We start from the raw sequence: 23,917 nt of genomic DNA on the forward strand, positions 1-23,917 counted from the left end.
TGCTGTAGCAGAAGTGGAGGGCTCTGTAAGGGACGTGCCCTGGAGTTTGTTTCCTCTCCCCTCTGTAGTCCCTGGGCCTCTCCAGTTCGGCGGCCAGCATGTTTGGGAACGATGGCAGTGAGCTGATTCTGCATTTTGTGACCCAGTGCAACGCTCGGCTCACCCGCGTGCTGGAAGAGGAGCAGAAGCTGGTGCAGCTGGGCCAGGCAGAGTGAGTGTGGCACTGGGCACGGAGGTGGCCGCTCCCACCGGCTGCCTAAGCAGGCCCGCAGGAGAGTAGCCAGGAACAGCCCTGCTGCTTAGAAGGGACTGGCAGGCAGCATGGGCCCCGGGGCCGCAGGCACTCCATTGCTGCCGGCTGACGAACCCACGCCACACCGCTTTCTTTTCCCTCCTCCAGGAAGAGGAAGACAGACCAGTTCCTGAGGGACGCCGTGGAAACCAGGCTGAGAATGCTGATTCCCTACATTGAGCACTGGCCTCGGGTACAGAGTTCAGGCTCAGCCCCAAGCAGCAGGACTAACCTTCCTAGGTCCACATCTCAGCCCCTTGCACCCAGAGAGGCCGTTTGAACGTTCACTCCTTCCTCTCCCCGGTGCCCCAGCTAGGCAGCGTGTCTCAGTCCCAGCAGTGAGGTCACCTCCTGGGCCCTCTGAAGGACCCCTGGCCAAGGCTAGAGAAGGGAGGCTGGGATGACCACTAAGCCTGGCCCTGAAAGCTGCCTGTGCAGCTTGTCCTGAAAAGTTCATCTCAGGGGCCCCCTTTCCTGGAGCTTCCGTCCCTGATTCGAGGCACGTCACAGTGCTGGACTGCATTCTCAGTGAAAGTTTCAATCGGGGGCCCATGAGGGAGAAGGGGGCTCAGAGGTCATCAGGCGCCTGGACGCCTGCTGGGAGAGCCTGCAGATATGCAGCTCCAGTCAGTCAGCTGGCAGACATTTGAAGACCTCTGGTGGACCCCACCCCCAGGTGGTAATGGGCGAGCAAGTGCAGCCTGGGGGGGAGGGGGTGTCCCTGCCCAGCTTGGTTTTCAGGCTCGAGCAGTGAGTGTGTGTCTGCCTCGGGCTGCCTTGATTCAGCTGGAGTCTCCTCTAGGCTACTTGGCGAGAACGTTGCAGCCAGTCCAGGACCTCTCTGACCAGCTCAGCCAGTGGGTGTTAGTTTGTAATGGGCAAGACTGTTCTTGTATGAGGACAGACTGATGCTGGCCGTGGTGCGGTCTCTGGAATCAGTCAAGGGCTTTGGGATTGCGGGTAACCAGTCCGCTGAGTGCCTGATGCGAGAGAAGGGGGAGGAGTCTCTCCAGAGGTGGCAGTGGCACTGCTGTGAGCCTGGAGGGCAGCCTAGAATTCAAGCCCCAGACCCCTCCCTGCTCTCTGCTTGGTTCTTCCAGTCATGCCCTCACTCGCAGCCTCGCTGCACAGCATCCCATCCCCAAGTGCAAGCGGGAAGGCTCTTGGTCCTGAATCCCATCGCTCAAGTCAGGATTTCTAGCTGTCAGGAGCTCACACCAGAGACGGTGGGGCTCAGAGATCCGAAGCTGGGCAGCCCAACCTCGGGTGAGCCACCACCAGCGGAGGCACGGTGGTTAGCTGTGAGCAGCACCTGTGCCGCCTCTTCTCCACAGGCCCTCAGCATCCTGCTGCTCCCGCACAACATCCCGCCCAGCCTGAGCCTGCTCACCAGCATGGTGGATGACATGTGGCATTACGCTGGGGACCAGTCCACGGACGTGAGTGCTTTCTGTCCTGGGACAGGCTTGAGTGACAGAAGTGGAATGTGTGGGACAGCAAGACAGGAGAGACCAGAGACAAAGGTCAGAGGAAGGCCACTCAAGCCAAAGTGGGTTCTAGGTCTTCACCTGGGCCCGGCCTTCCAGCCCCAGCCCACACAGGGGACATGGGCGTCACAGGGCTGCCTCTCTGTGGCCGGCTCCCCCGTGCCCCAAGAAGGAGACCGTTCAGCAGCCCCCTCCGTGTCTGTCCCGAGGCTGGTTTTTAAGAAAATGCCACAGCAGCACTGTGGCTTAGAGAAAAAGCTCCTCCCCCTCCCGTCCCACTTTTAAGAGATCAATAAGTTTGTTTCAACAGGCCCCAGGCAAAACTGCGACTTGTTAATGCCATCATCTTTGTGGTAGGAAATTAAAAAAGCAAATGTATCCCTTCATAAAAGAAATTAATATGTGATGGCACAGTGGAGTCTCGGGTGGGACTGGTCATACACCTCAGTCTGTCCTGAGGGGGTGGGGGGTTGTGTGTGTGTGTGTGTGTGTGTGTGTGTGTGTGTAACATAGTGCTTTAATAAAGCTGGCTCATGTGGAAATACCAGCCAAGGGGGTGGGAGAATGAAATTAGAAACCAAAGAAATGAATAAAACATGAGCTGGTGCTGGGAAGCACAGCTCGCTGGGTAGCCCGAAGTTGCTGAGGTACTTGACTTCTCCCAGATGTCCCCCTCTGCCCTTGGCCCTGCCCAGCCCTCACTACAGAGGAGCACCCAGGGTGTGGTCCCAGCAGGAGGCCGATCCCAGAGTTGTCCTGGGACCCCGACTTCCTGAGACTTGGCCACACCCAGCCACAGAATCACCCATCCTGGCCCTGACCTCAGACCTACCAGCTGAGCAAGTGCCAGGAGGCTGAGCCGGGGAGCTCGCTTTCCTGGCAGGTGGCTCTGAGACCAGTGGGTTTGGAAGGGCAGCGTGGCTCCAGCCGTCTCAAGGAGCATCTCTGGCTGGGAGAAGTAAGAGAGGCCGGGACACAGCCTGGCCTCTGGTAGGAACTACCCCAGACCGCCCCCTTGCAGTGCCCAGTGACCTGTGTGCCCGGTGGTCTCTTGCAGTTTAACTGGTACACCCGCCGAGCCGTGCTGGCCGGCATCTACAACACCACAGAACTGGTGATGATGCAGGACTCGTCCCCGGACTTCACGGACACATGGCGCTTCCTGGATAATCGGATTCATGATGCAATGAACATGGGCCACACTGCCAAGCAGGTGATTCGGGGCTCTCCATTGAGGACATTTCCCTGCCAGGTACCCCCGTCTGCCTGGGGCCCCAGCTGGTCGCCTGATTGTTTGGCTCCCTTTGGGGCTCAGCCGATTCTCCAGAGGGGCCCACCAGTTAGTGCTGCCTGCGGGTCAGCCAGGCTGGTGATGATGGGTTCCTCTTCCACTCCCAGGTGTCTCCTACACCCACCCCGACACCCCCTTAGCGGTTGTGGTGGGGGCTGATGGGAACCTGACTCTGGCTCCTTCTAGGTAAAGTCCACCGGAGAGGCTCTGGTGCAAGGACTCATGGGGGCCGCAGTGACAGTAAGTATCACCCAGCTCACCCTGCATAGCTTAGAGATCTGAAGCTGAAAAGCTCATACTAAGACGAACTGAGGTGTAGCTCAGCTTCCTGGGCCCACATACCAATCTCTCCAGTTTGGTTTTTTTGGCCACAAGGGAGATTGCTGATTCTCTGGGTGCTGGTATGTCAGGTCACTACGACATAGCCAGGCTGCCACCCTGGAATCCTGAGCTGCCTCTGTGGAGGCCAGCACGGCCCTTACCCCTCTCTGTCTCCATCCTTCTGTCAGCTCAAGAACCTGACGGGGCTAAACCAGCGCAGGTGAGATGGAAGGGGTGTCAGCGGGAGTGCCAGAGAAAGCCAGCAGGTGCATTCAAAGGCCTTGGACAAGGATGATGGGGCATCCGAGTACAGGATGTCACGGAGCAGACAGGAAGGACTCCTGAGTCACTCCTGCAGCCCTTGGTGACAGTCTTCTAGCCCAGGGTTGGGTCACTTCTTCAGTTTCTGATAGCAGGCCAGACTTGCTGATGCCTTTCTGCATTGCTGCTGTGTGCTTGCAAACTCCCATCCGGCCCAGGCCTTCAGGACTAGGAGAAAGGGCAAATGGACTCCCGGGCACCTCCTACCCCAGCCAATCGCGAGCTCTGAAGCCGCCAACCACCAGGTGGCAGCACAGCCCCGACCCGTGCACGCAGGTGTCCAGCTCTGGTCCTGCTGCCCTTAACGCTGCACCTGGGCACCTCCTCCGAGGACCTCTGAGATGGGATTTTTGGTGAACTTAGAGTCTGTAACAATAACAGTAAATATATTTGAAGCTGCTGCGTGTCGTGTGGTTTTTTTCTGTACTGACCAGGGCAGGTATCCGAGACCCCAGAGGGAGACAGCGCAGTGATGGGGAGAAGGTTTGAGGCTAGCAGCTGAGAGACCGGTGCCCTGGGCCAGGCACTGGCCAATAGCCTGGAGAATTACAGCCCTTTGCATCAGGCGGGCCTTCCTCAAGAACATCCGCCCCCTCCACGAGGCTGCCCTAGAGCTTTTGTAATCGTCTCCGCCTCTAAACGGAAGAGCTGTCTTCTGCTTTGTCCTCTCATGAGTCCTGACAGGAAGTCCTGTGTGAGTCTTCTCCAGTCCCTCGTGGGCTTTCCACTGGGCCCTCTCTGCACCCCTAACTCTTCTCATCTCCAGCACCCTGTCAGGTTCTCTGCAGTAGCTGTTCCAGATTTCAGCCCTGTCTTCCTTTGTCCTTGAACGCATCCATCCACACCAGCAGCCCAGCTGAGTCTCCCTTTACCCAGAAGAAATGGATGTGGAGCAAGGATCCCCTCGGCCCTGCCCCTCCCGTCTTAAGAAGCCGGTCACTCCTGGCTAAGGCAACTCCTTTTACCTCCTTCCTTCAGTGAAGTCCTGCCCAGGTTTTAGGGCCTCCTTCCTCTATGGGTGCTATGATTCTCAAAGCCCCAGCCACTCCTACATTTCAACTGCCACCTTTTGGAGGTAACCTCCCCAAGCTTTCTGGGGGACCTTGACAATTCATTATTATATAAAGGCCCTGCAGGGAGTACACTGCTGGGTGCAGAGAACACAGAGCTCAAGAGTCCCCATCCCCAGCAGCTACAGAACTGTAGATGGTGCATTTTGTCATTGGACTTGTCAAAGGCGCTGTTTCCTACTGCTTGAGCTGGTGTAGAACAGCCAGGCTTTACCCCCTCTGGCTTCCCTATTGCTGCCAGGCAGCAGTCGGACATGTCTCCACCCTTTTCTGCCCTATTCTGACACTAACATTGCTCCGACCACACTTCTGGTGGCTTCAATAATCCATTGCAATGGCCGCATAGAGCTCACAGCCAATACAATTAAGGGGGCTCAGTAGGAGAGTTGACAGAACCATCGGATTTTAAAATCTATATCTTTTACTTAAGTATGAATTGATGCAACAAGATCATTTTGTAACCTAATTCTCAAAGATGAAAATCTTTAATAATCTCCAGCACTGGGATAGATGGGAGATCATGTAAGTATGTGGGTGGAGGGGGGGGGTCAGATGCTTACATCCTCCCTGAAGGCAGTCACTGCCAGACTGCTGTCTCCCCACTACAGGGGTGGGCCTGCTCCCTGCTGCTGGGGACAATGGATTACTTCTCCCTGAGGCTTGCGACCATTAGCTTGGTTCCTGTAGGTGGAGTTCACACCCTACTGATAATGGTCTCTATCAGCTGAGCCAGGGAACAGGCCAAACCAGCTCTGTGACATCCCAAGTTAGGCTGCCATCCTGTATCTAGGATTTGCCCATTTTGCCACATGTATACCCCCAATCCCTCTTCTTCCTATTATGTGGATACCCCTAGAACACCCCCTTCCATTACTGCATTACCTATAGCACAACCCCTTCCTGTGACGTAGGTCCTCACCTGCAATTAAGGGGCTTGCATGTCCCCAGAGAATATAAAAGCCTTGGTCAACATTAAAGTCTCTCTTGCCCTCTCCACCATACCACCAAGCAGGGCTGAGGTGAGCATGCTACTATGAAATGTGACTCCATTTATTTCAATATTTCTTTTCTATCTCATGCTCTCTGTAACTACTATAATCTTTACTTATTATCGCTGTACAATTGCGCCTACCAGACCCGTAATGATGTGTTAGGGGCTGGCTTCCCTGGCATGCGGGAGCATCAATAAAGGGCTGTTTGGCCATGTTTGCAAAAAATATCCACAGCCCTTTGGACCATAAATTCCAAATTTGAAGAAATGTATTCAGATATACAACTGTGAACAAGGATGTAATCAGACCCAAACTCACTGCCATGGATGCTATAAGACAGGGTAGACCTGCATCTTGGGAGTGGACTCCTGCGGAGTGGTTAATGCGTTTGAACCTCGGGCCTGGTGGTTAGCAAGCAGCTCAGTTTATAGCCCATGCCACCACCAGGGCGCCTTGAACATGGAGACAGCCCTGTGTATGATAGAAACCAGCCGTCGTTATGGAACTGATTAAATATTTATATACAGAAATGAATTATTAAAAAGAACAAAATGGATTTGTGTATATATATATATACACTGGTCAAACACTCTTTGGAAGACATCTAAATTTTCTAGGTTTTTTTTCTCTCAATGATTTGCATGTTTATTCAAATCACATACAGATGGTTTTTCAAGGTCATTTCCATTGAGCTGCTCTTCCAAATGTGTGGCCGCTGCTTCCTGGTGACGTTAATTTCCTGTGACCACCATAACTAATGGCCACAAACATGGTGGCTTAAAACAGCAGAAATAGATGATCTCCCAGGTCTGCACCATCCTCCCTTAGAAGGTACGGGGAGATTCCATGGATCTTGACCAGCTTCTGGTGACTTCAGAGTCCTCGTGACCTGTCACTCCACCTTCTCCCTTTCTGCAGTGTATACCTCCCCTGTCTCAAATAGGAAGACATTTGTCTTCGGGTTTACATCCCACCCGGATAATCCAGGAGGACCTCAAGATCCGTAGGTTGTTAACCTCTGCAAAGAACCTTTTTATTTTTTCCAAATAAAGCCACACCCACAGGTTCTGGGGATTAGGATAGAGATACTCCTTGAGGCAGATGGGAGGGGGAGGAGGGTACCATTCGCCACAGAGTCTAGGACAAGGGTCTGTCCCCTCAGTACCCTTTATCTCTATCTCAAAAAGAGCTATCACTCCTTCAGTCAAAGAGCCTCCCTCTCCCCAGCCCTCAGCAGTTTAGGAATTCGTGTGCATGATCCACATTTAATGATGGAAGAAGAAAAATGCTTGCCTATTATTTAATTGTACTTGCTGAAGCATATTTATTCGTTGATAAAGTATACTCTTGTTTTTCCAAAGGGCTTACAAATTTACTTCATCCTTGTTAAAGGCTTCGTTGTATTTCTACGTGCATGGTTAACCCGTTCTCTAACGATGGACAATTTCGTTTATAAACAGCGCTTTATTCACAAACGCAACTATTTCTGCAGGAGGATTCTTAGAAGTATTATTGCCGAATCAAAGGGCGCATGCACCTCTTTGCAAAATTGCTCCCGAAGGTGCAACCTGGTACATTTTAAAGCGGGTTGGATTTATCTTTTGATTACACGTCTGGTCCGCAGGGTCCGGGCCTCCGACCGGCAGGGGGCGCTGTGAGCGCGGATCTGCGGAAGCGGCAAGGGGCCGCGCTGGCTAACTTCCGCCGGCGGCGGCGGCGCAGTTGCAGTTGGCGGTTCGCTTACTGCGGAGGTGAGCCCGGCGAGTAACGCCATGCCGTACGCTAACCAGCCTACTGTGCGGATCACGGAGCTTACCGACGAGAATGTCAAGTTCATCATCGAGAATACGGATTTAGCGTAAGGCTCCCCTGGGAAGAGGCTGGCCGGGAGACCTCAGGTCCGGGGCGGGGGTGAGGGGGCTCCCCTTCAGAGATGGCCATACCGTTCCCGGGGCCTCTGGGTTTGCTCTGGGAGCTGGGCGACGGGCCCCGCCCGGGAGGCGGTGGCTCCTCACCGCGCTTGGTTGCCCTCCCCTAGGGTGGCCAATTCTATCCGGAGGGTCTTCATCGCCGAGGTACCCATAATAGGTAAGTGACTCCCTTCTTGTTGCGAGGGTGACCAGCCACCGTCTGTCATGCTCCCAGCCCAGTCCCCTGGAGCCTCCGGCCTCCAGTCTGCGTCTCCGGGGCGGAGTAAGAGGCGGCATCCCAAAGTTCATAGGAAAATGGAATTTAACGTGGAAATTTCCCCCAGTCAGTTGTGAAGCCCCCGTGTCTGGGTCGCTGGAAAGAAAAATCCACATCAGTGTCGGACCTTGTGATGCAGCCCTAACATTGTGTCTCGACCCGCTTGTCCTATAAACTCAGCCCTATGAGTAATAAATGGGTACTCCTTACAGCCCGGGCACTACAAAGGTCATTCAAGACCCTGCCTTGCAGGTTGTCCAAAGCTAGAGGGCGAGACAAGACCCAAATATAGACCCCATGGCAAACTGGCAAGTGCCTTAAGACCACAAAGTGTTGAGGGAGTTGTCAAGGAAGGGTGTGGTTGCTTGTAAAGCTTGCGAGCTGGCAAGGCTTGGTGTTGGGAATAATGGGCAGGAAGCAGGCGGGCATGGGTCTTGGTCTTCATTTGGGCGAATGAATGGCTTGGGTTGAGAAACAGTAGGAAGTGTCATAGGAGGAAGCAGCTTGGAGCCTGGCAGGGTCTTGCCGCCTTCCAACCGCCGAGTGTCAGAAGGCATTTGGCCGTTGGGCGCCACTGCCATTTGACTTCTAGGTTCATTCGATTCTGTGTAAACGTTAATGAATGAACACCTGGCGTGTTTGTCAAGTGTGGGGGGACTGTAATGGGGTCCCCCCTTTCCTATGAGCTTAGCATGCCCTGCCTAGAAAAAAGTTCCCTAAACGTTAGTGGCTGGAGCGACAGTGAAGTGCTGAATTGGGTGATCTGCTCATTGTACTGTAACGTGAGCGATATGCCGTAAATCTAAGGTTTTTCCCCAAAACAAAACTCACTGCCATCAAGCCCTTTCTGACTCATAACAACCCTATAGGACAGGGCAGAACTGCCCCTGTGAGTTTCCAAGGCTAACTCTTAGGAGTAGAAAGCCTCAACTTTCTCTGGAGGAGCAGCCAGTGGTTTTGAACTGCTGACCTTGGAGTTAGCAGCCCACGAGGGCTCCTTTTCCCTAATTAACTGCCTACAAAGTTTTGTTCTTGGAGGGAGGTATGGCTGACTCAAGGTGGCAGAGTGAAATGCTTCTGGTAGAAAAGTTCATCGTGAAGAAGCAGGCTCCCGCCCACCCAGTGTTTTCTGGGTGGTACAGAGAACGCCCTGTGCCTGCAGTCCTCTCTGTGCCGCCTGACACCGACTCCCCCATCCCCGGAGCACTGCTTGGAGGCTTTGAGGGGAACTAGGTGACTAAGCGGCACCTTTGCCTCCTTCACGCTTCAGCCATCGACTGGGTGCAGATTGACGCCAATTCCTCCGTCCTGCACGACGAATTCATTGCTCACAGACTCGGTGAGTGCCGGGGCGAGCTGCTGCGCCTCCTGCACCTTACCCCGGGGCTTGGAGAGGGGCTGCTTGCCGCCTCTAAGGGGCTTCTCTGTGTCTTGCAGGCTTAATTCCCCTCATTAGCGACGACATTGTGGACAAGCTGAAGTACTCGCGGGTATGCTGCCTGGCTGTGGGGAAGGTGGAGGGGTGGGAAGTTCCTCACTGCTCAGAGCGATTTTTTTCTGGCCGTGTCTGCGCTTCCAGCTTATACTTCTAGATTGTCGTTGTGGCGCAGCAGTGGAGATGGTGATGCTGGCCTTGGTCTTCCAGAGGGGAGTGCCCACCAGAATGCTGGTCGGTGGGCAGCTTCGGCTCTGCGCTGCGCAATCCAGTCTCTCTGCTCTGCAGTCCAGGGTATCTCCTGTCAGCGATGTGACCTAACGGGATGTGACCAAGCAGCAGGGGCTTGGGGATTGTCCATAGGAGCTGGAGTAGTGGCACCTGCCACATTCGTGCCTCCCCCAGAGGTGGGGTAGTTAAACAGCCCTGCTTGTTCTCTCGTGATAACGTCAGCGGCCTGCTTCAGACTGGGGACCGAGTGGGGACAGGATAGGTCACCTGCATCCTCTCACCGAGGAGGCATCAGATAACCAAAAACCCAGCTCACTACCATCGAGTTGATTCCAACTCATATCGACCACCCTATAGGACAGGGGAGAACTGCCCCTGTGGGCTTCTGAGACTAACTGTTTTTTATATATAGTTTATTGGCATGTAATTCACATACCTGGTTTACTAGTTCAATAACATCAAGAGTTGTACAGTTATCACAATCAATTTCAGGAGACTGTGATTCTTTGGGGGACTAAAAAGCTTCCTATTTCTCCGGAGGAGCTGCTGGTGGACTCAAGCTGCTGACCTTGTGGTTAGCTCCAATTGGTGATGCTGAATTGACCTGTGTTCCACATTCCCAAGGGCATGTCATTCCTATCGAGGCTCCTTTGGTACGTCTTGGAAATACAAGACACACAGAAGCACACAGAGCAGTATGGAGCTAGCAGTAGCAGGCACTGCAGGATGCCAGGCTTCTGCCAAGCAGCTTGTCTCATCCAACATTCTCTGTATGAGCTTTATGTCTCCAGGTGTTTAAAGAAATAAAACCTTTCAGATACTGGTGGGGAGACTTGTACAACCAGTCAAAGAGCCGTTTGTCAGCATCTTAGATGCTTGGAGTCCCCGTTACATCTTACTGTGGTGTTCCTCCAACAGAGAAGGCACATGTCTCTCCCCCTTTTGTTGATCTAACACGTCTCAGATTTACAGAGAGGTTGTAAAAAACAGTAATATACAGCCGTTTCTGTTTTACCTATCATTGCTAACTGTGTTACATTTATTTTTTCTTTGCTTAACATTGGGATGGTCCTCGTGCATCTTCTAAGATTAAGTGACTTCCGAATAACTGTTAGCACCCGGAAGACCGCCAGAGGAACCCCGGGGTGCAGTGATACTAACTGAGGGGGCTGGGAGGACCCCACAGTTGCTGGCAGGAGGGGAGTGTAGCTGTTGGCTTCCATGCAGGTTTCCAGCTCCTGAAGCCTGAGGGACTGTGCTCTGCCCTCTTGAGTCGGAAGAGACTTAAGCAATGAGCCAAGGAAAATACAGTTTAGATTTAGATTTTCCCTCTTCCCCAGATGCCTTTCACTATGGCTTTACTATTTCTTCTTGGGAGAAAGTCAGGGCTCTCTATTCCCGTAAAGAGCTGCAGTCTCGGAGACTCTGGGTGGGGTGGGGCTCCACTTCTGCTCTGTCCTGCAGGGTCGCTCTGAGTGGGCATCGACTTCATGGCAGCAGGTTTGGTTTCTTCTTTGTGGGGCTCTGATCCAGTTAAGGTCCGAGCATTTCCTTTGGTGGTCCTCTTGCCAGTTAACTCATCCACTAAGCCTTCTTTTTTTTTAATTGTGGCAAAACTGCACCCACATTTGCCGTCTCAGCCATGCTGACACCATCAGCAACGTTCATCTTGTTGAATATGTGGTGCAGCCGCCACGACCGTCCATCTCCAAACCTGCCCAGCCCCCCGAGGAAGCGCAATGCCCCATCCTCCCCTCTCACTCGGAGACAGCCGATAAACTCTGGTCTCTGGGTTCGATGCACCAAGCAACCAAGCCCAGTGCCATCAAGTCAGTGCCAACTGAGCGACCCTGTAGATTGGGTGGAGCTGCCCCTGTGCGTTTTTTGAGATGTCTCGACAGGAGTAGATAGCTTTGACTTTTGCCTGTGGTTTCAAACTGCTGGCCTAGTGGGTCGTAGCCCAGTGCCTAACCACTACACCACAATTCCTATGTAAATGAGATCATACAATATCGGCCCTTTGGTGGCTGACAGATTGCACTCATCATCGGGCTTTCAAGGCGCATTCCTGCCGTAGGACACGGCAGAAACGGTTTCTGGTTTACCCTCCCCTGGTGACAGACATCTGGGTGGCTCCTTGGGCCTCTCGGCCCCTGTGAGTGGTACTGTGGTCCACATGCTGGTGTTTGTGAGGGCCAGACACCTTGCGTGCTGTCTTCCATGAAGTTTCTGCTCTGCGAGTTCTAGTTCTGGCAAAGGGAATGGGTGTGGAGTGGGTGACTGCGGCCTCATAAGCCTTCTTGCTGGCTGTGCAGAGGCCCCCATTGCCCCTATCGAGGACGAGAGGCTTTGGTTGGGCGGGTGGCACTGTGTTGGTTCTTAACTGGCTGGAGTGGTTTGTGGTGGCAGCCTGTGTGCCATGTGTAGTAGGTTTGTGTAGAGGTGGGACTATGCTTCCCCTCTGTCCCCTTGTCACGCGAGTGCACCTGGCTGCCAGCAGGCTGGCGCCCCTCTCTGGACTGAGTGGGAAGGGGCCAGGGGTGCCAGTATGTGTAGAGGTGCCCCCCACACCAGGACAGGCCTGCGCTGGAGCAGCTCCTGAGAGCAGGGCTGCAGATTGACTTAGACCCTACAAGGGCCTTGAACCTGGGCCAGTGCTGCCTGTGTATTGGTGGTGGGGAGTAGGGGTTGGTGATGGAAGGACCTGGATGTCAGGAGCAGAGATCCCACCCCAGGTCTTCAGGCGTTCACCCACCCTGTCCTGCTTCCCTGCGGCCTCAGGAGTGCTCCTGTGAAGAGTTCTGCCCCGAGTGCTCAGTGGAGTTCACCTTGGACGTGCGGTGCAACGAGGACCAGACACGCCATGTCACCTCCCGCGACCTCATCTCCAACAGTTCCCGTGTCATCCCGGTCAGTGGTGGGCACACACTCCTGCCCAAGACCTCTGCTCCTCACAAGCAGGCTACATGTGGTCTAGCTTAGGGGATGGGTGGGGGTCTGTAAGACACTGACTTCTACAGCCCTGACTTGGCTTCCTGCCACAGGGACAGATACGGTTGGGGCTGCATGCTGCCACCCAAGGGCCCTCTTAAGGACTCATGGGGTGCTGTGAGGGTCTGATCCCTGCACAGATGGGGCCCAGGAGGGCTCCCCGGGTTTGGAGACTGCCCTAGAGATGCTGGAGAAACTACCAGCTCGGCTGGGGAAGTGAACGGCTAGCAGGCTGTTTGGGCTTCCTGCAGGTGACATCCCGAAACCGTGACAGTGACCCCAACGAGTACGTGGAGCAGGACGGTAAGAGGCGAGTGTGCAGCAGCCTCCTGGGCCCCTGCCTCTCCGGACAGCAGCTGCACATGCACTGCTGCAGCTGCGTGTGGTCTTGGTGGGGGCTTGTCTCAGGGCCCCCTGACTCCAGTGCCCCGGCCTTCCTGCAGACATCCTCATCGTCAAGCTCAGGAAGGGGCAGGAGCTGAGACTGCGCGCCTATGCCAAGAAGGGCTTTGGCAAGGAGCACGCCAAGTGGAACCCTACCGCAGGGGTGGCGTTCGAGTACGATCCTGACAATGCCCTGAGGCACACCGTCTACCCCAAGCCAGAGGAATGGTAGGTGCCCACCCAGCAGGGGCAGGCAGGCCCTTAGGGTGGCAGGGACGGAAGTGGGTGCTGGAGGCCAGGTCTGGGCCTAAAAGCAGCTGCAGCAACCCTGTGCTGCCGTGTCTGACCTCAGGCCCAAGAGCGAGTACTCGGAGCTGGATGAGGATGAGTCCCAGGCGCCCTATGACCCCAATGGCAAGCCAGAGAGGTAAGGCCCTGCTCTGGCACCTGGAAAGTGTGTTTGGGTGCAAGCTGAGCTGGGAGACCCCGTGTCTTGTCTCCTGGTTCCCGTAAATTGGGGAGGGGCCAGTGATCTATAAATCTGAGTTCCGCACGTCCCCAGTCAGCTTGTCATGCCCCTGGGGTCACTCTGAGCAATTCCTCCAGTCACGGCAGCCCCCAGAGTTGGGGGACTTGCTCTGGGTGGGGCTCTGCAGCCCTGAGCACTGTCTTCCTGTCCTCAGGGTTGAGATGAGGCAGTCTGAGGCTGGAACAGGCATGGGGTGAATGGAGGTCCACTGGGAGCCCCGGCTACATTCACCGAAGGCAGGCAGCCGTGGTCAGGGCCAGGTCGCCGGCCTGCCTCAGCAGACTCTCGCACCCAGGTTCTACTACAACGTGGAGTCCTGTGGCTCTCTGCGCCCTGAAACCATTGTCCTCTCAGCCCTGTCTGAGCTGAAGAAGAAGCTGAGCGATCTGCAGACCCAGTTAAGCTGCGAGATCCAGAGTGATGTCCTGACCATCAACTAGCTGCCCTGCGCCTGGTGGCCAGGCTCCCGACAGCCAGACCTGCCGGCAGGCCGTAGCACTACCTGGGCAGGGGGACCGTCCTTCCTTGGTAGGCAGGATTCCAAGGAGGCAGACCTGCTCTTGGACGTTTGGCATCCCGGTCCATGTTCAGGTGCCAGGAATGCTACTAGAAACCCCACATCTCACCCCTCCTCGCCCCCTCCCATGCCCCTGGGGCAACCCCGTTGAGGGTGCCCAGCTGGACCCCCTTCCCATTGATTGCTAGAACTCATTCAGGCCACCTCCTTGCAGGCCCTGCCAGTCCTCTCCCAGTTCCTAAACCCTTGGAAGAGGGGGACCCTCCTTGTCCCTCCCCAGAGTGAAGAAGCTCATGGCCCTGTTGTTGTGTCAGTAACAAGTCCCTTTGTTGCCGAGAGCTTGAGGCGCTCTGCCCCGTTTCAGGTCTCCTTCCCTTGGAGCCTGGCCCTGGTCCTTCACACCAGCTCCAGGGAGCAACCTGTTCAGAGCAGGCAATCAGGAAGGGCTAGCAACTGAGTCACCACTGTTTTTGTAAAGTTTTTTTTATTTTTGGCAATAAAGAGCACAACATCATCTCCTTCATGCTTCGCAGTGCCACTAGCTGAGCCAGCCAGCTCGGCCACCCTCCCCAAGGCCAGGGGACCCACCACTTCAGGCTCGCCTACTCCCTGGGGTGCCCACTCCCCAGAGGAGGTGCCAGGCCGATTGGACTGCAGGGCCCTCTCGGGAGGGAGCCTCCTGCCACAGCTCCAATAGTGGTTATTTGCAAGGTCCAGTCCTGCAAATCAGAACCCTTAGGTACTTAAAAACAACACCACAACCTCGCAAGCCAAGGTGTGCTGTGGGTAGAAAGATAGCCCTTCTGCACGGCACTCGATGATACCAGCACTGGAACAAGGACTGCTTGGATCGAGTTTCAGCAGGAGCCTCAGCACCGTGTGGGGAGGAGGAGAGGTCTGGGTTCTGAGGGCTTCTGGCTGGTTCAAGGGGAGCGGGCAGTGCCCACCCGACACTGAGAAGGGCGGCAGCGGTCCTCTCCACAGTAGGCTCGGCCCAGCCTGGCCCTGGGTGGGAGAGACAGCCTTTCTCTGCTTGACTGAAGAGCCCAAGCACCCCTACTTTCAGGGCGTCTGAGCCCAGCAGGCAGGAAAGAGCCTGCATAGAGATGCTGTTTTAAAACCAGATTCACCTGAGATGTCAGCCAGATGTCCCTTCAGTGTCACACTCCCAAGTGCCAGGCTGCTGAATGGCACCGTGGAAGGCCAGGGCCCTTCCAGTGCCTCGCTGGGCCCAGAGGAGCAGGGTGACCACCTGCTGTCTGGGCCTTGGGCTGCTTGGGGAAGGCCCGTGGTCAGTGCCGGCATCACCTGATTGTCCCCCCTCTGGTCCCTGCAGCTCAAGCAGGGCTTGGTGGCAGGAGGGGTGGGCCACGGAGGCCAGGGCAGCTGCTCACACTCTCCCCCAGACTTGCCCATGACCCACTTGGGTATTAGAAATGTGTATGTGGGGACGGTAGGAGGGGGAGAAGTCTCAGTAATACAGAATAGGTCATAAGCCATATATATTAAATCACGAACAGTACACAGTCCCACGTGGCTCTGGCCCCTCATGCTCAGGTGGTGTGGCCAGCACTATGCCTCCATCCAGCTTCGCCCTCAGGGGCAAAGGAGGGATAGCACCCTGTCTCTGGGCTGATGGCCAGCAGCCCTTCAGGGCCATCCCTGGTCACTGCAACCAGGCCGGCAGCAGGCAGCCCTGGTGGTCCTGTGTCACTGGGCGGGGCTCTGGGCCTCACAACTGGCCCCCTGGCTGGACTTTGGCTTGAGCAGGATAAATCTGTGGAGGAGGTCCGTTTCTGAGCAGGCCTGGGCTGCCCCATACCCCTCACCTGTGGGCACAAGGCTGTCAGGATACATCTGGGTCAAGGCCCCGGCCTCACCTGCCCTCCCTGGCACCTTCTATGGGGCGCAGCGCCACTCACCTGCATAGCTGGAGGCTTCAGCAATGTTCTGGGAGCCTGTGATGTGGTGCCAGTAGGCACTGCGGGGCAGCATGGTGGTGGGCGTGCAGGGGTACGAGTAGTGCTCTGTGCCCTTGTTCAGTAGCTGTGGGAAGGGCGTCCTGCCATGAGCTCATGGCCATGGGTCTGAGGCCCGCCCACCCGACGGCCTCCGCTCTGCCAGGGCCCCGCTGCCTCACCCGCACATTCTTCTCCATTTCCAGCAGGACCCGCTTATGCTGCTCTGCGATGGCCAGTGTGGCACTGTGCACCCGCTGGTAAATCTGTTCCCCTTCCTGCGTCTGGAAGGTGTAGAGGCCTTCCCCAGCATCGCACATCCTGGGGGACAGGTGGCACAGAGGGCAAGGTGGAGGGGACCTTACCTATCCATGTAGGCACTCAGTCAGGATCTCCTGGGTCCTCAAACTTATGTAGCACGTTATGCACCTGGGGGCGCATGTGCGCGCGCTCTCTCCCCCTCTCTCCCACCTTGGCCGCCTGCACGGCCTCGTGGGCATGACTGACAGCCCAGGTACTCAGCAGACTGGCCGACCAAGTCTCTTTACCGAGGTTGTCCAGGGCTTGTCCAGGGCCTGAGTTCAGCGGGGTCAGCCAAACCTCACCAGGATTCCACGAGGCTGCCAGCACTCAGCCTCCATTAGACAGGTGAGGAAACGGAGACTGGACTCCCCACCCAGGAAGTGGCAGTTAGACTAGACCCCCTGTGGGCAGGCTACCCCGCTATGCCTCACTTTCTCCCCCAGTCAGTGGGAGTATCTCGTCCCCTTGGGGTTGCTCTGCGGGTAAGAGCCCGGTGCTGAGTGATGGTAGTGATCGTGGGTGCAGGAGTCCAGAGCTCCTACCGGCCAGCCTCGAAGGTGAAGCGAGTGGTGTCCCGGCCGTAGCGGCGCAGCGAGCAGAGCGGCCAGGAGACGAGTTTCACGCGGGGGTTGTGGATGTCCCAGAGGTAGATGTTTTCATGGGTGATCTGCAGCTTACACTCGCCGTATACGTCCAGGTTGGGGCAGGGCAGTAGGAAGACGTTGAAGCGGTCTGGCAGGGGAGAGGACAGTGGCTTGGGGCTCCCCAGAGGGAGGGCGCCTCTGTGCCTGCTTCCCCTCTCCCCACCCCCAGCTCCAACCCCAGTCTTACCTGTCTGTTCACACTGTACTCCTGGGGCCAGGAGGTCTGGCTCCCCTAGACTGATGTCGTTGAGCCGAGACCCCAGACACTCCACAGACAGGGTCTTGTACCACTCCTCCGCCTCCAGCTCTGGAGAAGATGCCCCTGTCAGGCTGTGGGCGGGTCCCCAGCCACCCAGTAGAGCCATCTCACCATGCCACTGGATTTGGCCCGTCTAGCCCACCTCAGTCCCAGGACCTGCACCCTCAAAGGCATGTCTGTCCCTCCCCGCCACCCTGTCCCACTTCTAGCCAGGGCTGGCCCTCATCCATGACCCATGGGCACCAGATGGAGGCCCACAGCCCCAACTGCACACCTGAGTCACACGTGAAGGTACGTGCTGAGTCGTCCGCAAAGATGATGGCCACTGCCTGCCGCTTGGTCTCCTTGGGGAGCCGCGTGACACACTTGACATTGCTGATCTCAGTCACCTGGGACAGCACCCATAAGGGACTCAGCCAGGTTCAAGAGTCTCCCCCTTCCCGCTCTCTACCCTGCCCAGGAAAGTGGTCTTGAAAAATCTCAACAAGGCATACTGCCGTTGTTCCGACTAAGAGCAACCCCACAGGGCAGAGTAGAACTGCCCTTGTCGGTTTCTGAGGCTGTATATCTTCACAGGAGCAGGCGACCTCATCTTTTCCCCCAAGGAGTGGCTGGTTGGTTTGAACCGCTGACCTGGCGGTTAGCGGCTCGCTGCGTAGCCCATGATGCCGCCAGGACCTAGTGAGGCAGTAAATCATCGCTGCTTAGAGGTTAGGGTAGGCGGGGCCCATTCCTAACCTTGGGGCAACCTCGCAGGCACACCGACTTCTCATCCGGGTACTTCTCTAGCCGCTGGGGCCCCTTGCTGGAAGATTTCCGGAAGACCAGCCAGCACCGCCTGTAGATCTGTGGGGCAAGAAGCCAGCTTCAGGCTCCACTGGACGACTTCCAGGCAGCACAAGCTCTGCAGTTGCCCAAGTTGGCCACAGGGGGCAGTGCAATACAGCCCTCCTGGGACTCCAGGCCAGAAAACCTGGGTGTGCTGCAAGCAGAGGCGGCCCACAGGGCGTGGCCCCACTTACCAGGGACTCTGAGCACCGCGCAGTGTGCAGTCATTACCTAGCCCTTTCTAGTAGCACCTTCGGTTATTCAGCACGTTGAAAATGAGCTCTCAGAATCCTCTTGTCCTTCCCACCTCGCAGATGGGGAGATTGAGGCACCCAAAAGCGAAGACATCGGGCCAGGATTCACAGACTGCACAGCAGCAGAGGCGACACACCTACCCCTCTGGGCAGGGCTCCCCACTGTCCCCACTGTCCTGTACTGGCCACAGAAAGCCATCTCCCAGGGGCAGGCATCAGACCTTGCCCATGCCTGCCAGGGCTCTGGGTCTCCTCCCTCTCCTCATTCTCTTACGGTAGTGCACCAGGTGGGAAGTCAGGGCTCTTGGAGGTCAGGGGGCAGAGCCAGAACGTGGGGCCACCCCGACCATGGATGTCCAGCCCAGCACCATTTGCTCCTGGCCTCAACGGCCAACAGCCCTGTGCTTTGCGAGCTGCCCTGCGCTGCTGGGCAAGGAGCTCAGTGGGAGAAAAACTGTCCTACTCCCATAAAGAGTGACAGTCTCAGAAACCCACGGGCAGCTGGACCCTATAGGGTTGGCATCGACTCAATGGCAGTGCGTGCCGTTTTTAAAAGGTCTAACAGCTTCATGGAGGAGCCCTGGTGGCATAGTGGTTATGATACACAAGGTTCGCAGTTTGAAACCACCAGCCATTTCATGGGAGAAGGGGGCTTTCACTTTCCAAGTTACAGTCTCAGAAACTTAACAGGGGCCAATTCAGTTCTACCTTGTCCTACAGGGTCCCTATGAGTTGGCAAGGAATCTATGGCAGTGAGAGAGACAACCCCCTAGGGGTGAGGGGGTCTAAGCAGGGTGCGGCCATGGGGGTGGAGACAGCTGCAAGGACAAACTGGCTCAGACACCTGGTGGCGCTGCTGATTCTTGCTTCAGCTCCCTCCCTGGGCCCTTCCAGGGACACTCAGGAAGCCTGGCCAAGCCTCATCCCCAGAGCTTCAGGAGTAGCCTATGAGCACTGTTCTCTCTCCCTGGCCCACCCAGAGCAAGAGTTGAGGGGGCCCTGGGCCACACACAGCCCCAAACCCCCGCCCTCTCCCATCCCAAGAAGGCACTCAGCCGGGCCATTTCTGGCTCCTGTCTGCCCCTGCCCCAGCCCGACTGTCCCGTTAAACCACAGTAGACCAAAACCTTCAGTCCTGTACCCTCAGCCGGGGGCCTTCCAGGGGCAGACATTATCCCACTCTAACCCTCACCCACATCATAACATAGCTCACCCAAAAAATGTGTGACTGTGTGAGGGGCCAGCGAATGGTTGGATGGATGAGCTTCCTTGAGGTTCAATCTGTGTCTGATTCTCAAATGCATACTGAGCAGCCAGGACGCCTCTTTAAAAAGCTTGCTGGACAAATGCATTGCCACAGAACGGCCAGCAGAAAGGAGGATAGATGAACGAATGGATGGACACTGGCCACCCAGACTGGCCCCTGCCAGGCTGGGCTTCCAGCAGCCTGCAGCATCAGGGGCAGGAGGTCTCAGGGCCTGAGCACCCTGGTTGCCTGGCTACAGGAAACACACTCTCCCAGGGAGCTTGGAGCTCAAGAGCCCTTCCCCACTTCTCCCTGCTCTTTGATCAGGCTTCAGAATCCCCCAGCTCAGCCGCTGTTTGCTGGCAGGTAGGAGGGCAGGCTCCTTCCAGCCCTGCCCCTGCCCTCTGTGGGCTGAGACAAGAAGGGCTGCCTGGAGGGGGGGGGGGTTGAACAAAGCCCCTCACATCCAGGTTGCTGGGGCTAATAGGATTCCCTGGGGAGACACCCCAAACTAGCCTCCCCCCAGCTCTCTGGCTGTGCCCACCGCTTGACATTCGGGTCCTGCGTTCCTCCTGGATCCCCGTGGTAGCCCTGTAGCCTCCACATGCTGCCCCTAGCCCAGCTGACCTCTGGGGACCTGCGCCATCAGACAGCAGGACTGAAGTGGCGTGGAAGCCGGGCCCTGCTCTGGCTTCCCAGCTGGACCTCGGCCTCCTTTTGTCCTGTGTTTCAAGTCAGTGGTCTGTGGCCCGCTTAGGAATGAATACAGGGCTTACCTCCACCCAGCTGGGGACCCCACTCCTGCATGCCCACTTGGCAGTAAGGGTGCTGATTCTGCTAAGACAGGGTATGGGGCTGTGGGGCCAAAGGAGGGAGAGGAACCAGAACCAGGGCATCCCACCAGGTTCTCATTCATAAGCTAATCAGATGTCACAACCACTGGGCATCCCACCCAGGTTTTCATTCATAAGCCAATCAGGTATCAGACCTGGGCATCCCACCCAGGTTCTCATTCATAAGCCAACAGATGTCATAACCACTGGGCATCCCACACAAGGATTTTATTCATAAGCCAATCAGGTGTCAGACCTAGGCATCCCACCCAGGTTCTCATCGATAAGCCAATCAAATGTCACAACCACTGGGCATTCCACCCAGGTTCTCATTCATAAGCCAATCAGGTGTCAGCATCAGCACCTCACAGCCCTGGCTGCTCTCCCTTTCACACACAGCCGTACAATTAAACCAGCAATCATAAGAAATGAAAGTAGCTGTCCGCAGAGGCCATGGGGCGCGGAGGGACACGGGCGATGTACTTCAGGGGTGGGAGGCGCGGGGAGGGGAAGGGAGAGGAGGGGAAGGTAAAGGCGAAGGCCCTGAGAAGCTGGTCCTCGGCTGGCTCACACAGAGCAGCCTCCCGCCGTTCGTGGAGGCTGCCACTGCCGCTTTGGTGACAACTTCAACAATAGCGGGGGGAGGCGCCTGCCCACCAGATGCCACCACCGCTGGCCCAGCTGCTGGGATGCCAGCCAGCCGGAGGGCTGGGCAGGGGCTGCACACGCCAAGCGGTCCCCTGGCGAGACCTCAAACTTACGGGGTGGCACCATGCACCCCGCCACCCGGAGCTCCAGCCCGAGTTCCAGGCCCCGCAGAGAACGGCTCACCCCGAGCTTCCTGCTCTTCATCTTCACGTAGCCTTGCTTGACGATGTCGTTGAAATTGGTCGCCATGGTTCCCCACCGCCGCTGTCTCAGGGGCGCCCGACTGGCGAGGCGAGGGGAGGGGTGGCCAGGTGGCCCTGGTTTCCGGCTCCTCCAATCACCTGTTCCAGATGCTCCGTGGGGGCGGGGGGCGGGGGGACGCCAGGCTGGGCTCCTCACCTCGCGCGCCTCAGCATTGTTCTAGCAGCTCTGCTGGCAGCGAAAGTGACAAGGCGATCACAGGCGGGACATCTTCCTCGTCCCCGCTCGCTCCTTCTTTCTTTCCTCGCCCCACACTCCGCCCTCTTCCCTTCTCCTTCCTCCCCACCCCAGGACGGCAGAACCATTCCGGAAAGCGAGGTGGAGGCACGCAGCGGTGGAGGAAAATGGTCCGGCCCAGTCCCCTCCCTCACGGCTGGCGGTTAACCCCTTCCTGGGAAGACAGACCCGGGCTCTCCCAGTGGAGGTGGGGAGGAAGGGAGGTGGCCCGGGAGGCCCGCGCTGTGGCACAACGCTGCCACCCCTGAGTGCTACCACCAGTGACCACTGTGGGACCGACTCGGGGCAACTTGCCCGGAGCAGGGCCCGCTCGGTGCGCATCAACCGCCCCAGGGGAGCTTTGCCGGCCAGGGGGTGTCCCAGGAGACAGCGCCAGGACTCACAGTGAATTCCCCGGAAGTTAAGACAAGTTGCCTGGTCAGCTTTAGCAAATCCAAAGCCCCTTGCCCACCGGCTTCCCCAGCCCCTGCCCCCTCCCCAGTCCCTGGAATTCCTTGGCTGCTCCTCTGGGTGCAGCTTCCTGGGTGGGAGGGCAGAGTCCAGCAGGGCGGGTCCCCAGATAAACCTGAGGAATGTGCTGGGCCTGTGGGAGGTGGCCGCTGCTCCAGCAGCCCTCTCCCCCTGGCCCTGGCGCTGGCAAGACTGGGTGAGCAGGGAGGGCAGAACCTGGGCCCCAGCAGGGGCTGGCTGGGCGGGTGGCCCTGTCCTGGTCACAGGTGGAGTTCATTATGGGGAGCATTCACTGTCACCTGGAGCCTGGGAAACCCTAGGGAGGGATGGGGAGTACTCCCAGGGGCCACTCCAGAACCAGGCAGGGAAGGAACACCAAAGGCTGGGGGCTCCCTGGTGCCCCTGTCCAATGCCCTCGTTTTTCTGGCAGGGTGGCAGGGCACAGCTGGGGTGGGGGGGGGAGAAGTGGTGATGGCAGCAGGTGGGGGTGGAATGTCCATGCCTAAGCCGCCCCCTCCACCTTCCAGCCTCGGACAGCACTTTGCCAGCCATTTGCCCCCACCCCCGTGTCTCCAAGAGTGAGGAAAATGGAACGGGAGCAGCATTTGGGGGGTGTCAGCTGGGCATCTGGGCTGCCAGGCTGGGGCCCCAGGAAGGCAGGCTGCTGGAGCTGCCAGCAGCTCGGCCCGAATGAATCTCCTGGAGGCTGGTCTACTGCACCCCTAATGAGGAACAGATGGGGCTGCCCCAGCGGGCACATGCCACCACAGGAGGGAGGGAGGGTGGCCCTTTTCCATCCTACATCCAGGATGAAGCACCCTGCTTGCTCCTCTCTACCCCAGCCCCCTCCAGGTCAAGACTCTCACGCCCAAGTGACCTGCTCCAGGGTCTCCAACCTGGCACTGACCCCAAGAGCTCCGTGGCACCTGGGCAATGGCAGCCAGACGTTTGTCTCCAGCTCTGTACCCCCACCTGCCTCTGAGCTGCCCGGCTATGCGGCTCCCCTGTGAGGCAACATCAGGCTGGGCCCACAGCAGGGCAATCTTTGAAGAACTCCCTACCACAAGCAGTCCACAGCTAGAGTTCCCCAAAGGGGGCCCAGGATCTGGCATAGGTCAAGCTGGTACAGTTGGAATCCCAAGTCAAGGCACTAAACTTCTCTGTGCCTCAGTTTCTCCATTGATAAAATAACAAAGGGAGACAAAGCCACCTCCTTTGAATGAGGACATTAATCTACAAGGTACCTTAGCCCATTTGGGGGTCTGGGGCGTGTACTTGCTGGGCCCCTCTGGACCCAGAGCTCTGTCTCAAACACCCCACCATCTTGTTTGGTTTTATGAGGTGCAGCCTGGTCGTGTACCTGTCTCCTCGTTGTCATTGTCTATCTGCCCAGTGTGGACCTGCCCCTGCCTACTCTCCACCTGCCAGGGACGCTGTGCTCTCGCCTTCCTTGCCCACAGCCCGTGCCTTTCCCAGTGCCCACCCTGGAAACCAGCCCCCCTGAAATTAACCAGTACAGCAGCCTGGCTGGCAAAGAGCCTGGCCAAGTGCTCTGGCCCAGAAATGCAGGGACCCCTGGCCACCTTAGTCCCTGGTGATCTAGGCCTGGCCTAGGCCCAAAGCAGTGCAGCCAAAGGGGCTGGGCAGGCAGGGAGAGGGGGGAGGACACATAGGCAGCCCCACAGATATGAGGCGCAATGGGATCAAGGGGTGAGGGATGCCCTGGGATAAGAGAAGGGCCCCCCTAGCATGGTCCATGGTAGGGGTGCGAAGGACAGGCAACCAGGAAGCAGGCTGAGGCAGCCAAGCTCCCCCTGGCCCAGGGACCACCATCTCCCACATCTGGCTCCTGAGCGCTACAGGGAGGATGTCCCTCATTTGCGAGGTCCTGGGGTCTCTGGGCCCTTCGCTAGCACTGGACATGGGGTGTGGTGCTAAGTGGGGTGTC

The 23,917-nt window shown here is 57.1% G+C and overlaps 3 protein-coding genes across 4 annotated transcripts in view; 2 read left to right on the top strand and 1 right to left on the bottom strand.

Annotated features, from left to right (window-relative positions):
* Positions 1 to 4,112, top strand: part of COQ9 (coenzyme Q9) — an 11,844-nt gene extending 7,732 nt beyond the window's left edge. Inside the window, exons 4-9 of the mRNA XM_075538045.1 lie at positions 69 to 211; positions 401 to 485; positions 1,627 to 1,731; positions 2,837 to 2,992; positions 3,257 to 3,310; positions 3,580 to 4,112. Of these exons, the coding sequence (XP_075394160.1) occupies positions 69 to 211; positions 401 to 485; positions 1,627 to 1,731; positions 2,837 to 2,992; positions 3,257 to 3,310; positions 3,580 to 3,615 (579 nt within the window). The 3' untranslated portion in view covers positions 3,616 to 4,112. The remainder of the gene's footprint in view (positions 1 to 68; positions 212 to 400; positions 486 to 1,626; positions 1,732 to 2,836; positions 2,993 to 3,256; positions 3,311 to 3,579) is intronic.
* A 3,359-nt stretch (positions 4,113 to 7,471) lies between these two features.
* On the top strand, positions 7,472 to 14,562 carry POLR2C (RNA polymerase II subunit C). Of its 2 annotated transcripts, none has more exons than XM_075536353.1 (9): positions 7,472 to 7,632; positions 7,813 to 7,862; positions 9,232 to 9,300; positions 9,399 to 9,451; positions 12,409 to 12,537; positions 12,870 to 12,921; positions 13,062 to 13,230; positions 13,355 to 13,429; positions 13,686 to 13,820. In XM_075536353.1, the coding sequence occupies exons 1-9, from the start codon at positions 7,547 to 7,549 to the stop codon at positions 13,726 to 13,728; spliced, it is 726 nt and encodes a 241-aa protein (XP_075392468.1). In that variant the 5' UTR covers positions 7,472 to 7,546; the 3' UTR covers positions 13,729 to 13,820. The 2 variants fall into 2 exon arrangements, with proteins under 2 accessions (XP_075392468.1, XP_075392467.1); XM_075536352.1 differs by lacking the exon at positions 13,686 to 13,820 and adding an exon at positions 13,827 to 14,562 and having other exon boundaries at positions 7,476 to 7,632.
* DOK4 (docking protein 4) lies at positions 14,530 to 21,573 on the bottom strand. Its single transcript, XM_075536351.1, has 8 exons — positions 21,205 to 21,573; positions 17,951 to 18,058; positions 17,487 to 17,601; positions 17,141 to 17,260; positions 16,852 to 17,041; positions 16,189 to 16,327; positions 15,971 to 16,094; positions 14,530 to 15,877 (listed from the first exon to the last, which is right to left on the bottom strand). Exons 1-8 carry the CDS (start codon positions 21,268 to 21,270, stop codon positions 15,759 to 15,761), a joined length of 981 nt encoding a protein of 326 aa, XP_075392466.1. The 5' UTR covers positions 21,271 to 21,573; the 3' UTR covers positions 14,530 to 15,758.
* Positions 21,574 to 23,917: the final 2,344 nt, after the last annotated feature.

The sequence above is a fragment of the Tenrec ecaudatus genome, chromosome 18 (assembly GCF_050624435.1).
Source record: "Tenrec ecaudatus isolate mTenEca1 chromosome 18, mTenEca1.hap1, whole genome shotgun sequence".
Classification (NCBI taxonomy): Eukaryota; Metazoa; Chordata; class Mammalia; order Afrosoricida; family Tenrecidae; genus Tenrec; species Tenrec ecaudatus.

What these genes read in the sequence shown, in the direction of transcription:
- POLR2C (XM_075536352.1), top strand. Translation starts at nt 7,547, where the DNA reads ATGCCGTACGCTAACCAGCCTACTGTGCGGATCACGGAGCTTACCGAC. An exon ending in CGAGTACGTGGAGCAGGACG is followed by an intron (nt 12,922 to 13,061) that starts GTAAGAGGCGAG and finishes GCCTTCCTGCAG; the next exon opens with ACATCCTCATCGTCAAGCTC. An exon ending in CCCAATGGCAAGCCAGAGAG is followed by an intron (nt 13,430 to 13,826) that starts GTAAGGCCCTGC and finishes TCTCGCACCCAG; the next exon opens with GTTCTACTACAACGTGGAGT.
- DOK4 (XM_075536351.1), bottom strand. Translation starts at nt 21,270, where the DNA reads ATGGCGACCAATTTCAACGACATCGTCAAGCAAGGCTACGTGAAGATG. An exon ending in GCCTGCGAGGTTGCCCCAAG is followed by an intron (nt 17,602 to 17,950) that starts GTTAGGAATGGG and finishes GTGCTGTCCCAG; the next exon opens with GTGACTGAGATCAGCAATGT. An exon ending in TGAAGCCTCCAGCTATGCAG is followed by an intron (nt 15,878 to 15,970) that starts GTGAGTGGCGCT and finishes TTGTGCCCACAG; the next exon opens with GTGAGGGGTATGGGGCAGCC.